Source organism: Gopherus flavomarginatus, chromosome 20 (assembly GCF_025201925.1).
Source record: "Gopherus flavomarginatus isolate rGopFla2 chromosome 20, rGopFla2.mat.asm, whole genome shotgun sequence".
Lineage (NCBI taxonomy): Eukaryota > Metazoa > Chordata > Testudines > Testudinidae > Gopherus > Gopherus flavomarginatus.
The window spans coordinates 22512437-22529231 of record NC_066636.1 but is presented as its reverse complement, the minus strand read 5'-3'; the positions used below and the strand labels follow the sequence as shown (position 1 = coordinate 22529231).

The 16795-nt window shown below is 48.2% G+C and overlaps 1 protein-coding gene across 1 annotated transcript; it reads left to right on the top strand.

The window, feature by feature from the left end:
• Positions 1–1430: 1430 nt before the first annotated feature.
• On the top strand, positions 1431–16282 carry ETV3 (ETS variant transcription factor 3). Its single transcript, XM_050931113.1, has 5 exons — positions 1431–1550; positions 4323–4385; positions 5426–5663; positions 8704–8819; positions 11428–16282. The coding sequence occupies exons 2-5, from the start codon at positions 4340–4342 to the stop codon at positions 12627–12629; spliced, it is 1602 nt and encodes a 533-aa protein (XP_050787070.1). The 5' UTR covers positions 1431–1550; positions 4323–4339; the 3' UTR covers positions 12630–16282.
• Positions 16283–16795: the final 513 nt, after the last annotated feature.

Here is a 16795-nt window from a genome sequence, read left to right as displayed (position 1 = left end):
TTCGATACCAAAGGTACTTTCCTCCGTGCGCTCCTTTCAGCCTGGCACGAGCACTGCCCGAGCGAGGTGCAGGTGCAGTCTGACTCAGTGGGTTGGCACTGGTTTGCTGGACTGCTGGATGCCAGCCCAGCTGCAAACAGCCCAGGGTGTGCTGCTGCTGCTTACCAGAGCGTGGGAGACACGCACGCAGCCCATTCCCTGGCATGCATGCCCTGGGACTATCCTAGGCTCCCTGGAGTAGCGGAAGCCCTGGCGCCTGGTACCTGCCCTGGCTCTGGGTGCATTCCATCTGCCCCCTGGACAGCGAAAGGCCTCCTGGAGATTGTGGAAAGGATTGTGGATCCTTCAAGGGAAAGGCTCCCTGAGACTAGTGAATAAGGATCTCCCACCCTGAGCCCCGGGGAGTGCTCCCCCCCTAAAAACCTCCATGTGCAATGCATGGACAAGGCCCCCTAAAAGCATCAGACAGATGCCTTCCCCACAAAAAATAGCATGGTGCATGGAGGGTGACTTGGCAGGCTCTTATCTCTGTTCCCCCCAACCAGGGAATGCTGAGGAAAGTGACCCCAGCCTCCCCCAGCGTTGCCCCCCATAACCTTGTTGCTAACATGGGGCTCTTGCCCCATGCAACATCTTCCTGATGTCCTCTCCAGCTGGGCCTTCTCCTGAGCCCTCCATTGCTGTTATTTGTGTGGCAGCAGCACCCAGAGCCTCCAGCTGAGATCCACAGACACAGAACGAGGGCTCCAAAGTGCACCCAGTCAGACAGAGGGGAAGGGACTTGTCCAAGGTTGCACAGCAAGGTCTCCCCCTCCCCTTATCTCCCTCATCCCTTCTCTATATTCCCCCTCCCCTCCCTTATCTCCCCTCCCCTCTCTATATTCCCCTTCCCCTTTATCCTCCCTCCCCTTTCCATCCCCCTCCCTTATCTCCCCCTCCCCCTCTAACCCTCTTCCATTCCCCCCGCCCCTTATCTCCTTCCTCTCCTCTATATTCCCCCTCCCCTCCCCTTTCCATCCCCCTACCTTAGCTCCCCCATCCCTCCCCTATATTCCCCCACCCGTCTCCCCCCGCTATTCCCCCTTATGTCCCCTTTCCCCTCTAACCCTCCTCCAGTCCCCCCTCCCCTTATCTCCCCATCCCCTCCATATAGTCCCTCCCCCTTATTATCCTTCCCCCCTCCTTTATCTCCCCCATCCCTCCTCTCTATTCCCCCTCCCCATATCTCCTCCCCCTCCCATTCTAGTCCCTCTTCGCTCTCTGGGGCAGTTTGTCCCCTCCGGGCACTCGTTGGAGGGGTGGGTGGACGGGGGTTGTGTGTGTGCGTGCACGGCGGGGGAGGTGACGTTCGGTGCGTGCGCGGTGACGCCACTGCGGGGCGGAAGCGCGTGTGGGCGCCCAGTCCCGGAAGCGTGTGGGTGGCGCTGGTTCCGGTTCCGGTGGCTGCGGGGCTGGGTGGCGAGGGGGAGGCAGCAGGCGAAGGAGCGAGCGAGTCAGACACTCGGACCGGCGCAGACTCCGCCGTCCAGAGCCGCCGCCCGGGGACTGAGGTGAGGCCGGGGCGCCCTTCCCCCGACTCCCGGCCGGCCGCGGAGCCGCCGCCGCCTCCCGCCCTCAGCCCGGGCGCCGCCTCAGCCGCTCGTCGGGCCTAGGCTGGGGGGGGGTCCCTGGGACTCATGGGGGAGGGGAATACCGTATTTCCGGGGGGCAGGGCGCGGGGTCTGGGGGTATCGGGCTGAGGGGGTTGGAGTTGACGGGGGGTTCCTTGGAGAAGGGGGAATCGACGTGGACCTTAGCGGGGGGATCCCTGGGACTAATGGGGGAGGGGAATACCGTATTTACGGGGGGTAGGGGGCGGGGTCTGGGGGTATCAGGGGCTAAGGGTCAGTGGGGGAGGGGGTTGACGGGGGGTTCCTTGGAGAAGGGGGAATAGACGTGGACCTTAGCGGGGGGATCCCTGGGACTAATGGGGGAGGGGAATACCGTATTTACGGGGGGTAGGGGGCGGGGTCTGGGGGTATCAGGGGCTAAGGGTCAGTGGGGGAGGGGGTTGACGGGGGGTTCCTTGGAGAAGGGGGAATAGACGTGGACCTTAGCGGGGGGATCCCTGGGACTCACGGGGGAGGGGAATACCGTATTTACAGGGGGCAGGCGGTGGGGTCTGGGGGTATTGCGCTGAGGGTCAATGGGGGAGGGGGTTGGAGTTGACGGGGGGTTCCTTGGAGAAGGGGGAATCGACGTGGACCTTAGCGGGGGGATCCCTGGGACTAATGGGGGAGGGGAATACTGTATTTACAGGGGGCAGGCGGTGGGGTCTGGGGGTATCAGGGGCTAAGGGTAAATGGGAGAGGGGGTTGGGGTTGATGGGGGGTTCCTTGGAGAAGGGGGAATAGACGTGGACCTTAGCGGAGGGATTCCTGGGACTAATGGGGGAGCTTAGGGGGTTACTAGGGGCAGGGGACTGGGGTCTCTGGAGCTGTTGGGGGTCCGAGGCTCAATGGGGAAGGATTTGGGGGGATCATGGGGGGCTTGGGGGAGGGGGGATATATGAGGAAGGATGGGGGTGCTCTCTGGGGATAGAGAGGGTGGGAGGCTGGATAAGGAAGCAGCGGGGGCTGTGAAGGTCTGTGGTGTCCAGCGGGGTTTGTGTTTCTGGATGGGTTTTTTTGAGGTCTGCAGGACAAAGTCAGTTTCAAAGCGGGCCCTTAAGGAGCTGAAGGGGGTATTTTGGGGTGGCTCGTGGTGGTGGGGTTTGACAAGCCATTAAATGGAAGGGTGCAGGAAGTACCTAGGACCTGGGGGAGAAGGAGCGTGTGGGCCCATCAGCGGAACTTACCTGGGGAGAGGGGTGTGGTGAGTATTAGGAGAAAGGTGCTGGGGTCTCGGGGGTATTGTTAGTGCTGGGCTGGTTAATCCATTTATTGGCCCTTATCAGCTTCTGCTCTGTTAGGAGAAATTGTCTGCTCTAATCCTGGTTTGTTAGGGCTCTTGGTTTTCTCTCATTAATGACTGACTCCCTATAACTTGAGTGTTTAAACACTGGGGTGGAGGGAGGGAAGGAAACTTACTTTAAATTGTCCTGCCCCACCCAGGGTGGCAGTGGAGAGGTTTGGGTGCATTAATATAAATGTTTTGAGGGCCCCGAAGGAAGGTTCCATAGAAATTGAACATTGTTATTCACATATTAGGATATAGGATACCTCCCCCCAAAATGGGGTTGCACCCATAACCCCCAGCAGATAGGGTTATGCTTATAAATTAAATACTGATGAATTCTGTAACCCTGCCAATTCCAATCTTTATTTACTCGGCTGGAAATTTAGACTATAGGGAACAAGGGTTTTTTTGTTTTTTTTTAAACTTATTGTAGAAGAAAGAAACCAACTGATTCTTCCATTTTTAGAGGGCAACACTTTATTCTCACCTACCTCCATTCCCCTACTTTCCTTAGCTTTACTGTTTCTAAACATAGATCTTAACAGGAAACTTCATTGAGGAAGTATAAATCTTTAACCAAACATTCAGTCATCTCTACGAAGAGCTGAAACAAGGTTTAATTTCCACAGTCTTGATGGTGGATACTGTTCACAAGGGACTGTGTAGACCAATCTAGGCCTAATTCTGGCCCCTGCTTATCTTTCAACTTGAATAGAGATGCACATCTCTCCCTCCCCCCCCCCCCCCCGCACGCTACTGGACAATTGCAGTGCTTTTTGATGTCTCTTTGCTTGAATAACGCCATGGGTAGTAGGAACTTATGTGTTTACGTCCTGTACCTCAGAATATTCTTGGGAATGTGAAATGCCTATATCTAAGCCTCGCTCTGTGTGATCAAGAAAAGCACATGCAGGTAGTTCTTAACACAGGGTTAATTGGCCTAAAGAAATCAAAATCAGATGTGCATTCTTGAGCGGAATTCAGATGTTTGGATATGTTTTTCCCTCTTGCTGGTACATCTGGGTGAGCTCGGCAGCTTGTGTATTTTGGCACTCAGGCCTGTCTAGTAACAGAAGACAAACTGTTTGGCTTGTTTTGTCTGTCTCATGGTCCCGTCTTGCTGTAGTGTTTGATTTTTATATTTCAATGGCAGGTCAGGAGGGAAGCAGATATTAAATGCTGTGTGGTTTTAAGTCAGGTACTGGTAATTACGGCTGCTAGTAGCAATGAAATCCTGGGTACCATCTCTTGGAGTTGGGAGTATTATCGGTTGGGGGTGGCTACTTTGCTAAGGGAGCTTTATACAGGAAGGAACAAGATTCAAAGTCCTGTGGGTAATAATTGCATATTGATATGGTTGTTGCTTATTTCCTTTTATTCCACAGTCAGCAGGAGGGAGAAAATGAAAGCAGGCTGCAGCATTGTGGATAAGCCAGAAGGAGCAGGAGGTAAGGAAGTGTATATAATGTGAGACTCTGCACACTCAGAACCCATTAGGTGGTTCTAATAGTGTAAAGGCCCCTTTGTCAGAGCTGTGTGTGGATGGGAATCAGACCATCAACATTAATATCAAACAGCTCTGTAATTACGTTATAAGTGAGGTCTGGTGTCCTGTGAGTTTTGGATTTAGAATCACACAGAGCAGTTACTGGGTTAAGACTTGAATACATTTTCCTATGGATGTTTTGCATGCAGGGTTTGTGATCTCTGACCTTGGTTCATGCCCCATTATGCCTTGTAAGTATTTTCATACCCAATTACTGTCTGATATAGAGGTAACACAGAGGTCATCCATCCGTAAGACAGCTTGGCTTAGCACAGTTCTCAGAAGAACCCCAAACCACCCTGTCCACAATGATCTGGGAAACCCTGAACCAATAGTTATGCTGGAAAACTGTTCTGACACAACTCAACTTGACAGTCATTCATAAGCACCTGTCAACATGGCTGAAAGTGGTGTAGACTAAGATTTTCTCTTAGAGGCTGGGCAGGTGACTGGATTTGTTGAAAATTGTGGGTGCTCAAAACCTCTAAAAATCAGGCCTCTCATTTAGATGCCTAAATATGGATTTAGGTGCCTGATTTTAGACACCCAAGTTCAAAAATGTGGCCAAGATGTCTAGTGTGTAAAGATCCCTTTTCATTCTTTCTGGTTCTTCTAATGTCTTTATCTTTAGTTCTTGCTTCTGTTTGGTTTCACAATGTTGATTTTTCACATTTTCTTCTCTGGGGAGGCGGTATTGCATTGTTACCACAAGGGAACTGCTGGACAGGACCCTGGAGTTCTAGTCCTATTATTTATACTATAGTAGCGTGTAGAGACCGTAACGAAAATCACAGCCCCATTCTGCTAGACACAGTGAAAAGCAGCCACTGCTCTAAATACCTTACAATTGCTGAGCTCTGCTCCTAGCTCCAGTTTACTATGTATTCTTTTGTTTTAATGGCTTTTCATTATTTCACTCTGTTGCTTTGGGTTCTCTTCAAGGCTATCACTTCCCAGAGTGGGCATACAAAACTGAATCAAGCCCCGGCTCCCGTCAGATCCAGCTCTGGCACTTCATCCTGGAGCTGCTGCAGAAGGAGGAGTTCCGCCATGTCATCGCCTGGCAGCAGGGCGAGTATGGGGAGTTTGTGATCAAGGATCCAGATGAAGTGGCGCGTCTGTGGGGCAGGAGGAAATGCAAACCACAAATGAACTACGATAAGCTGAGCCGGGCCCTCAGGTGAATGGAAGGATGCTTGTAAATAATTGTTGATGAGGATGAAATTTTCAGAATGGGGTTGACGGAAGGGTAGCTGGAAGATGGGGCTGACTCATGTAGAAAGTTGATTGTGGAAATTGACTCTATTTCCTTCCCCCCCACTCAATTGCCCCTAAACTTTGGAAAATTATGGGATCAACTGGTTGGTTGATACAGTTGTATTTGGAAAAGGTTGGACAGACATGGGGAGGAAATGGCCACATGGTTGCCAAAGGATTGTGACATAACAGCAGATTTGTCCTCTACCCAGCTGTGGGGTGTAATGCCATAAATTTGCATTTATAACTTGAAGATCATTGTAATCAGGATTATTTTCTTCTCGGGAGCTTTCCTGTCTCTCCTCTTCCTCGATGTTGCAGGAAAAAACATTGGCTTATTCCATTATTCTATCAGTGATACAATTTCTGAGAAAGCAACTCCTTTGTTTAAGACCAGTTCCTACTTCTACAGAATTAGAGGGTGAAAGCCTGGGATTAAGGTTCCTTCTTGATTCTACAATCAGTTGTTTTACAACAGTTGTACTTCCCTTGTCTTTATCCTGGCGCTTGTATCTATAAACATAAGTCACAGCGCAGTGGGATCCTGGTCTCGCCCTTAGGTGCTACAATAATACAAAAAATAATCATCATTGCCCCCCCCCCCCCCCAGTGTTCTTCTGCACCTGCTGCGGCAGTAAATTCAGCTGTGCTGCATTAGAGCTCAGCTCTAACCTGGTAAGAGTTGTTGACATCATAGGAGTGTGCACCAGACAAAGGGTAGTATAGTGTCATTTGGTTTAGTGGTGGTGGGCAGGGTGATGAGGGTTGATGAGTTTTTACTATGCTCTTCTGAAGCTATTAGCAAAGTTCTGTTACCTTTTCTCCTTGCCAGCTTCAATCCTAGTTCTTGAAATCTTCCCCCTGCATAACCTTCACCAGAACTACCCCCTTAAAGAGCTTTTCAGGCTCTGCTCTGTAGTTTGAAGCGGGAAGCAGCTCAAAATGGGCACAGTCCTGTTGGCTTGGGAGATGTAGCCTGGTCAGAGCTGTCATTATAAAAATGACACTGGGCTCCGTTGTGAGAAGTTGTGGTGTTACCAACCTCGCTAATAACATGGGCCTCGCTGTCATGTGCCCTCTGATCCCTCCTGGGCAGGGCAGGCAAAGATAAACAAGCAAACAAAACAGACACATAATGGAACAGGAAGGAAACAATAAATTGAATAACACCAAGGCTGCAATTGATGTATGGGAGTGGAAAAAACTCCACCTGCCTGATCCAGCCATGCCTTGGTTCCTCGATCGCACTCAGAACTTCGCTGAAGTGAGATTAATCTGCAGTGCTGGCACAAGCAGTCAGTCACCTCAGGTAGGAAACCTTTGTCTTCCCACCCCCTCCCTGGATTCCAGCTGCTTGAAATCTTGCCATCTGTGCAAACACAAAGTGCTGACAACCAAGATTTTAAATAACAAGGGGTGAATCGTGTATAGTACTTCGGTGTACTGGTTAGGCCTACACTGTGAGCTAGGTTGTGATTTCCTGTTTGCGTTGCCATGCAGTAGCTCTCATCGAGCTAGCGTGCTAAAAACAGGTGTGTAGCCCTGGTAGCACAGGCAGCCGTTCTGAGTGCAAACCCACTTAACCCCGCAGGTGCGAAGGTGGCTCGACTAACCCACACAGTCGCTTGCCACTACCTGGGCTAGTGCTACTATGGCTACGCTACAATATTTAGTGTGCTACCTTGATGTGAGCTAGAGCATGTCTACGCAAGCTGGGAATCACACCCCAAGCTCATAGGGTAGACATGGTCACTGGGAGCCCGCGGACCAAGGTTAGCCCTGGTGCTAGCAGGTATGGTTCCCATTGGAGTTTATGGCCGGGGGAGGTGCTGCTGCCCCCAGGCTGATTTCAGCCAGGTTCTGATTTCCTCGCAGATGTGCAGCACCTGGATTTCGTTTGGCTCCATTAAGGCTCCATCCCCGTGGATGAAGCTGGGCTAGCTGAGTAGCAGCACTGCCTGTTTGTAGTCTGACCAAAGGATTTGACAAAGGAGGATGTGTATTACTATTCCTGATACAATGATGGGTAAATCAGGCCACAGAGGGGAAGTCACTTGCCCGAGCTCACAGGCAATTCAGTGTTAGAGCTTGGGACAGAATCCAGGTCTCCTGAATGCCCATCCATTGCCCCGGACCATGGTGTCTCCTATAATATCCGAGAAGCTGGAGATGGAAAGGACCTTTGAGGGCATCTCTCCTCACCTTCTAACAACACAATGACACTTTTTTGGCAGCAGATCCACTGATGCCATTGAGTGGGCGCTCCCATATGTTTTCAGAACGTGAGCTTTACTTTAATCCGGACTGTCTTATGGACACGTTCCTTCCCATTCTCAATCCTTTAACATCCCTGTGGCAACTGCAGCTACTGCATACGTGGAATAGATGCCATAGAAAAGTAACATACTTCGCTATCTTTAATGGAATTTAGCAGTTGGAAATGACGAGCCAGTACTGTGTGCCCGGCCGGCTCTCTGGGCTGCCAGCAAACCCTCTGGGAACCACAGTCTAGGAAGCCCTGTGTTGGGAGGCAGTGTCACTGACCTAACCCTTTGGGAGGCCTGGTAGAGAGAGCACTGCAGTGGGATCTACAGTTTTATTCCCAGCTCTACCACTGGCCTGCTGGGTGACCCTGGGCAAGTCACTTTGTCTGTTTCCTCATCTGTAGAAAGCGGATAATGATACTAACCACCACAAAGTGCTTTGAGACCAATGGCTAAAAAGAGCTAGAGACAAGCTAGGAATTATTCTTCTTTGGAAACTTTTCCTGACAACAGCCTCAATTTTCATGTGCTTAATTTTACTCTTCTTCTCTGAGTAGCTTTATTTCTTTGTAGACAGTTGGAACTTGGACACAGTAGAAGGAAGGCAGGCAGGCCTTAGAGTGGCTTAAGTAATAGACATTAAGCTGTATTGCATCTGACTGGCAGAGCGCTTGATAGCGTTTTAATTTTTTTTGACAGATATTATTACAACAAGAGGATTCTTCACAAGACAAAAGGCAAAAGGTTTACCTACAAGTTCAACTTCAACAAGCTGGTGATGCCCAACTATCCATTTATTAACATACGGCCCAATGGTAAGCTGGAAATGGGGTTCCTGTCAAATCCTAATCAATGGGCGTTGATTGGCAGCATATGGAACGCTGAGCCTATGCTGTGACATGCCTGTAGTGCAGGGAGGCAGCTAAAATCACACCCAATCATCTGAACAGATTCCTTCCACAGTCTCTTATTTGTCCAGGCTTCCAAGCAATCAGTGCTAATAGGGTGGGAATGTCAGTATTAGGGTGATTCTTAAACTGGGGTGCACTTTTCCTCCGTTTGCCCTCCCGTGGCAGCCTTCAAGAGAAGCTCGAGGCATACAGGCTTTCTATGTAAGCTTGGTTGGTTGGTTGTCTTTACTGGACGTTGGGGGTTTGCTTCGCTCGCAGTTTTATTGGAGTGTCTTGTCCTTCTGATAGTAGAAGGTTTCAGTTCTATTGCAGGGACCTTGTCGTACGTGCTTGCAAAGCACCCTGTACGTTTATGGTGCCGTATAAATGTGACCTTTCCTGTTATGATGTCCAGAGGTCTCCGGGACTAGCTGCATGTAAATGTTATCAAAATGTTCACAGCCTAAAGACAGCGATAAAGAGCTCCCTGCTCTCGTGAAGAGCAGTTAAACCAGCTCTTATGCTGACAGCAGTCCTTGTTTGCTGTGTTCCTGCCCCTTTTGTGTCAAGCAGAACAATTCGTGGCTAAATTGCTCAGGCTTTCAGGATAATTTACTATCAAGTGCAGATCAGAGCAGCTTCCAGTGGTAGGTTTTGACTGGCTTGTGAGTCACGGGAGCTCCTGAACTCTTGTGGTGACCCAAATCCACAGTGGTTTAACAGGGTAGCCACAAGGTGCTTAGACAGGAAGCATTGGTGTTGGCCATAAGGATGTTCAGGGCACTGAGTCTCTTATCTTTGAGTCAGTAATTCCTGAGTATAAGTTCCACACCAGGGTTTAGGCTAATGCCAGCACTAATGCTGTAATTATATTGTCAGAGGGTCCATCCGTCTTGAGTTCCACTCTGGGTTTTGTGGTGGAATTTAAGATGCTCCTATGATTGAGGGCTAACTCTGGAATCATGGGGAGCAGATGACCCCAGGAAAGAATGCATTCTAATGTCACGAGTGCCTTTGGTGGGTGTAGAATGGCACGTGCATATCTAAACAGCCCCCATGCTCATCAGGGAGGATCATGTTGAACATGATCAGTGGGATCCTTCTGGGAGCCATTACGTTTGGGGCCTAAACTGCAGAACTCAATGCTGCAAGGAGCTGGATCAGAAGGAACCCTCGCCTGGCCACGTTCAGAGCGCCATGCAGGGCTCACCTCATCAAGAAGGCCTGATAAATGGCTGAAGATCAACCTAACAAAGAAAAGGGGATAGTGTTTGTGGAGACTGAGTGGTGGCAGCTAGTCTGAGAGAGAGTGGGGGATGCTAGTCTGAGAGAGGGATGTTTGTTATCCTTACTGCTGTACTTTGTGCTTAGCTACCATGATGACTGGGGCACTTCATAAATACCTAGCTAGATCCTGGCTGTGCAACCGCTGAGCATCTAAGTCTGCATTTGGCAGTCTCAACCATGAAAAACCAGAATTGTGGTTTCAAAGAGCCTGTCCTTTGAGAAAACATCCACCCTGGAGTAGCAGCCAATGGAGGAGTAGAAAATGCCATGAAGTAGAGTTGCTTCCCCCATGTGAGAAGTGTCGCATGTAGGGAAGAAATGTTTTTTCCAGGTGCCCTGAACCCAAGCATGAGGGATGTAAAATGTAGCGTGAAGCTGCACTGCAGATCTATAATTACTACAGCAACAAGTCTGAGCAGTTCCACCTCAACATTGCTCACTACTGCTCCTGTTTGCCGCCACTCCCTCCTGTCCCTGGGGCATGCATTTAAAAAAAAAAAATAGTTTGGAGAATTGGAATGCATCTGTCTAATTACAACCTGTTTTCTTTCCTCCTGGCTGGGGGTGGGGGTTGGGATATTAAACCTGTTTGGGGCACTGGAATCCGATTTCCCCTCTCTCCTTTCTTTTGTGTGCACTTTACCAGGTAGAAGTGCTTGGGTCTCTTTGTCTGAAGTGAGAGCAGGCACAAAACTGCATTAATCAGACTTCTGTTAGCAATAGCAAATATTAAGCACAAGGGTCTTCTCAAGCCTTCAGATGGGAGTTGTCTGAAATGGTGAGCAAACATCTGAGATCAAATCTCTTCCATTCTGGAAAAGCACAAATGGGTGGGTTTCGAAGTTCTGTCCTGAGAATTGGAGCTTTATCAGTGGTGTGTGTAGTGGCTTCCATAAAGCTGTATTGCATAACGTCTGTCATGCATGTTGCCTCCTCAAAAAGCCTCTCAGTTAAACAGGAGAGCGAAAGAGACCTCGAGAGAGACAGAAGGGGCAGGGGAAACATGTTTGGATCTGAAAATCACCAATTAGTTGCTAGTCGAAATGAGGGGAATAAAGAGCAGGTTTCTAATGCTGCTCCCAGCCAATCACCCGTTACACTGCTGAGCATATGTGGTGCTTTTATGTTACATTTTTAAGTATCTCCAGGTGCAGCCCCAGCCATGAAGCTCTTACACGTGACACTTTCCTCCCTGGCCACGTTGGTTCCTAACACTTCTTCTTTCTCATTCTCTCCCTTGCACCAGGTGTTGTCCCACAGAGTGCCCCACCCATCCCCACCGCTTCGTCCCGTTTCCATTTCCCACCCTTGGACAGCCACTCTCCCACCGAGGACGCCCAGCCCAGCCAGTTCTCTGGTGGGTCCCTGGGGCCATCCACCCAGGAGTCTCTGAATGACAGCGGTGACAGGAAGCCTGACGTGCCGGAGTTGGAGGATGTCTCTTCAGACTGGCGGCGTGGCGTGGATCTCATGGCTTCTCGGAATGCAGTGGGTCCTGGGAGCATCAATAATCAAAAGCGCAAGCCAGAGGTCATGCTGCCTGTCTTCACGAGGCCTGGGATCTACCCGGATCCTCACAGTCCTTTTGCCGTGTCCCCTCTTCCAGGACGCGGTGGGGTCTTAAATGTCCCAATCTCGCCTGCCTTGTCTCTGACTCCGACCCTCTTCTCCTACAGCCCCTCACCAAGTCTCAGCCCCTTCACAGGTAGCAGCTGCTTCTCTTTCAACCCTGAGGAAATGAAACACTACCTGCATTCACAAGCCTGCTCAGTCTTCAACTACCACCTGAGCCCGCGGACTTTCCCCCGCTATCCGGGGCTCATGGTCCCACCACTACAATGCCAGATGCATCCCGAAGAGCAGCCCCAGTTCCCGATCAAGCTACAGCCTCCACCCGTGGGACGGAAGAACAGAGAGAGACTGGAAAGCACTGAAGAGGTGACTGCCCCCCAGCTAGCTCCTGCTTCACCCAGGGTTAAGGTTGAGCCCATAGCGGACAAGGAGCTTGAGAGTGAAGAACCACCAGCCAAAGGGAAGGACAAAAGTGAGGAGGAGGAGGAGGAAGGGCCTGGCATGGTGATGCCAAACACCAGCCTGGAAGGAGAGAAGGGGGCTATATTTGCCAGGCCAGCTGTCCCATCCTGGCCCTCAGCACCACCAGCACCTACCCGAATAAACTTCCCCACCGAAGAATCTCAGGGGCAAGGGGAAGGAGGTGGAGAGAAGCCATCCAGAGAGCCGGTGGGAGACACCGGGGTGCAGGAAAAGAGAGAGGATGCCCTGATGCCACCAAAACTGCGTCTGAAACGTCGTTGGAATGGTGACCGGCAGGCTGAAGCCCCTGAGGAGCACCAGAACGGGAAGCTGCACTGGAATGGCGTACTGGGTGCCTCACACCTTGTCCCACCACCCAAGGCAGTGACAGCCACAGCTGCATCGGACACCTAGAAACTAACTGGAAAGCGCTACAGTCCGTTTGTATTAGAATCCATGTATTTATGTAGCAAAGTTGCAGAGGGGCGGGGGTGAGGGACTAGAATGGTTTGATAATTCTAGGGACTAGGACTTTGGTTTTTTGTTTTGTTTTAATTTGTTGAATCGAAGGTGAGACTCTGCTTGTCCTGGTTAGGAGAGGGAGACGCTAACCTCTTCTGTGCCTGAAGTCGAGACCTTGCGCAAACTCCAGGAAGACCAAGCCACAGTCTCTCCAGTGAGGCTTATGAACTCCAGACATAATTTACTTTATATTCTCTAGTATTTATAGAAGCAGGAATCTGAATATAGTTTCTTTTTATGGCGTCGGGTGCGGCAGTGGAAAAGATTTCCTAAACAGTTCAATCGGAGATGCGATTTTTTTATTTTTTTTTTTTTTGTCGGCATCACGAGCTGTCGCTCTTTTCAGCGGTTTGGCGGACAGGAATGTTGCACTGTCTTTAAATTGAAACGGAGATTGCAGAAAGACAAACACAAAAAACCAAAACAGCTTGGCATCAGTAGGAGGAAGCTGCTGAAAACTCAGCAGTCAGTGGTTTTTGAGTCAAGCTGTATTTCTGACAAACAACTCTCATTAAGACTTGAAGACGCAATGGTTGTTCTTTCAGCCTTCTTAAAATATTGAAAAAGCCATGAGCAATTGTCAAATCTTTCAGGGAAGGGAGTAGTGGAGTGGGAAATATAACCTAATGCCTTTAATAGAATGCATTAAAATATACCCTAGGTTTTTTCTTCTTTCTAATAGTATGGGTGGGGTGGGAAAGTGATTGGAAGATTAACCCTCTAATTTGATTGTGGTGAGTTCATGGAAAAGGAATGAGAGCTTTGTTAAATCTACTCCCTTTATTGTTTGGTTCCCCTATCACTTTGAGTCATGCCTTAAGTACATAGATACACTTTATGTGATCAGGGTCTGTTGACAGAAGAAGCTTGTATAACAGTTGGATCATCTTGACCGAGGTTGGGTTTCCATTTGGTATTGGGGGTCTGTCTCACTTTTAATACCATTGGGAGGAAAACGTTGTTTAGACTGACTGCGATGGGTGCGGATATAAAGGATTGCGTGGAGGGACAGGAACACGGCAGGGTGACATTGAAGACAGTGTTCCAGTGGGGACAAGAGAGATTCAGAAGTGAATTTTAGAGGGCATGCTGGTACGGTAGAGCAGTTTGGTGAGTGGTGGTGGCTACTCAGACCTTGGTTTATAAATCTTGCCACATTATTTGCGATAAACCTTCTGGTTCCCTGGATAGCTATGTTTCTCATTAGACTAATTGGCCTGGGCTTTGGATTACACCAAGGAATGTGATTCTTTCCTGTTGCATTGGGACTAATTTCTAATGATTCCTTGAAAGGCACTTGAATGATTGATCTCGGCAGGGATAAAGTCGTATCTATAGTGTTCTCGTTTATTCATGCAAGTCTAGGAAAGCGGTTTTGAGCAGGCTAGCTACTTTACTAGAGAACTTCGTATGTGTGAGCAGAGTATTACTTGCATACGCTATTATGCAACTATAAATCTGGTCTACATGGTTAAGAGGGAAATTTGCCTGCTCAGCTTGGAGCCAGTGAGTTGAAAACCTGACCATAAGGCCCTGCTTAAGCAGAATGGTGTACATAGTACAAGGAGCATTCAGAGACGAACTGCTCTGTTTGGTAACTACTGCCTGAGAGGCACTGGCAGAAACGTTTGTAAATCAAGGGGCGGAGAAGGGGTTGTGATCTCTTTACTGGGGCAGCTCTGCTTAGTTGCGGCATCTATGCCGTGAGGCAGTTCCCCCTTTGCTCCCAGCTGCCCAATCTGTGCACGCTGCATTAGAACCCACGGACTTCCTAGCTCCCAGTTCTTGGCCGTAAATCATTCCCCCACAGGGTTGCCTTTTCAGCATCTAGATTTACCTCCAAATTTGGAAGTGAGCATGGGTGAGGGGGAAGGGAAAGGCATCCCTGTCTTTCGGAACATCCCTTTCCGGAAGAGCGGGCCAGCAGATGTCAGTATGAACTCAGGAATAGAAACTCGAGGCCTTTCGAATCAGTAATGCATATCTTCAGCCCCATCATACCCAAGTGCCAGAATCAAGGGATGCTGCTCCCATTTGAGGGGGAATAAAATCACCCGTTTTGTGCTTCTTTTTCCAAATGAAAGTTAAAACTACATTTAAAATGTTATTTGGCTTTAAAAGTTTGCAATCGGTTTGGGTTGGGGGTGGGAGGGTCGATTGTCATTGCACTGCAAACTGGGATCTCCAAGTTCAGGGATAAAGGACTCAGGTTCTCAGGACAATGGACCAGTGAACGCCGGGTACATCGGTGTTGGGGTGATGTGTTCAGCTTTGGAGAAGGGGGCGGCAAAGCCCATTAGGCAGCGTTCCTCTGTTCCCCAGCTGGCTCAGGAAGACACCTCTTGCAAAGGTGTTCCTCCTGACCACACTTAACATTGCCAGCAGCTTAAAGGAGGAAGCTTATAAATACATTTTAAATAAAATATATATATATATTCCAGTGTGCCAAATATTTAAACTTTTAAAGTTTAAATGGTTGAAATCTCAGCGTCCACCTGTATTAACTAATCAAGAGCATGTTAATGTTTTAAACCATTTTCGCTTTGTTTAGCCATAGAGAGTCTGTAGGAAAGGAACTTTAATGAGACAACCAGCTGTAATCTGAGGTTTGAAGGGAGAGAATTATCAGGGCAAAGCATGGGGTTGGGAATGTTAGTCGAGCATCTCCCCTTGGTGTTGCAAAATTGTCAGGCCCTGGGGGTCAGTCTGCTCAGTAATGAAAATTATTCCTTGCATCCCCCAGGGAAGGGCGAGTTGGGTTTTGCAAGGCTATACTAGCTGGGGATGGTATTTGGCTAATACTGCCCTGCTCCACATAGGGAATTTAACCTCTCTACAGTACTGTGTGGGTGATGAGAAAGGAATGGCCTCCTCTTGAAGCATTAAAACCCTAGTGACAAGCTGTCACTGTCTTTGCCTACAAGACAGGTTAAATCCATTGCTTGGTTGTCTTATTTTTTTATTTATTCTATAATTATGTGTTTATTTTTTAAAGTAACTTTTTTTTTCCTCTTACGGTTCCTGGTGGGTTTTAAAAAGGATTTCTTCTCTTGGTTTGAAATATTTTTAATCAGATTGTTTTAAAAAAAAAAACTGTTAAATTTTAGTGTGTTTTTAAGGAGAAAAAGTATTTACTGATAGAAAGTTTTTTAAAAAAAAAATAAATTCACTTTTCGTGAGGCATGTTCTTTGACTTTATTAGAGTTGATTCAGCAGGGATTAATATGGATGCATACACTCTGTTAGCTTGAGCTATCTGTCCACTGAAAGCAGAATTAAGTGTGTGTATATGTACATAAAAATGTAAAGTAGTCTTTAAATACTCCATTGTGCAGTGCCTTTAGCTGGCCTACTTTCTATAAAGTCTTCAAAAAAGTTTGCATATATATATTATATATATATGATGTAATGTTATAGAAATATATGTATAATATACATATTTTTTCCAGGGGTATCTGATAGCTCTGTATTTTGTTATGGAAGTTGAAAGAAAAAAAAAGTATTTTACCTCAAATTAAAAAGTTAAATAAACCTTTTAAATAAGTAGTCAAGGTTTTTTTATTTTTTGTGCTTTGTCAGATTGTCTGTCTATATGGTGCCCATTAGCAGAGTATCTTCATGCCTCAGACACACTAATGCATGGATGTTCACATGCATGGTGAGATATGGGGAAGAATCATCCATATTTTACAAGATGGGAAGCAAATAGATTAAGTGATTCAACCGTTGTCTTACAAGAAGTCTCCAGCAGAACTGAAAACTGAATCCAGATCTTCCAAGTCGATTGCTTTAACCACAAGACCGAACTCGGCACTCTGGTGCCTAGCTGTTATATAGCACTTTGAGACCTGCAGAGGAAAAGTTCTCTTACAAAAGGTCAGTATAACTGTGTTGTAGGGATGGTGAAACTGAGGCACAAAGGGGGGGAGTGATTTGACTGTGGTTGTGTGGCAGAGCCATAAGTAATACCCAAGTGTCCTGATTACCAGTCCTGTGCCTTAGCCAACGACCATTTTTACAGCCTTCCTTAAATGCCACTTGCATACAGAATCTTGTCG

Excerpts from the sequence above, each read along its gene's own strand:
- ETV3 (XM_050931113.1), top strand. The coding sequence starts at position 4,340 with ATGAAAGCAGGCTGCAGCATTGTGGATAAGCCAGAAGGAGCAGGAG. Across the intron at positions 4,386-5,425 it reads TAAGCCAGAAGGAGCAGGAG|GCTATCACTTCCCAGAGTGG; the intron begins GTAAGGAAGTGT and ends GTTCTCTTCAAG. Across the intron at positions 5,664-8,703 it reads AAGCTGAGCCGGGCCCTCAG|ATATTATTACAACAAGAGGA; the intron begins GTGAATGGAAGG and ends TTTTTTTGACAG.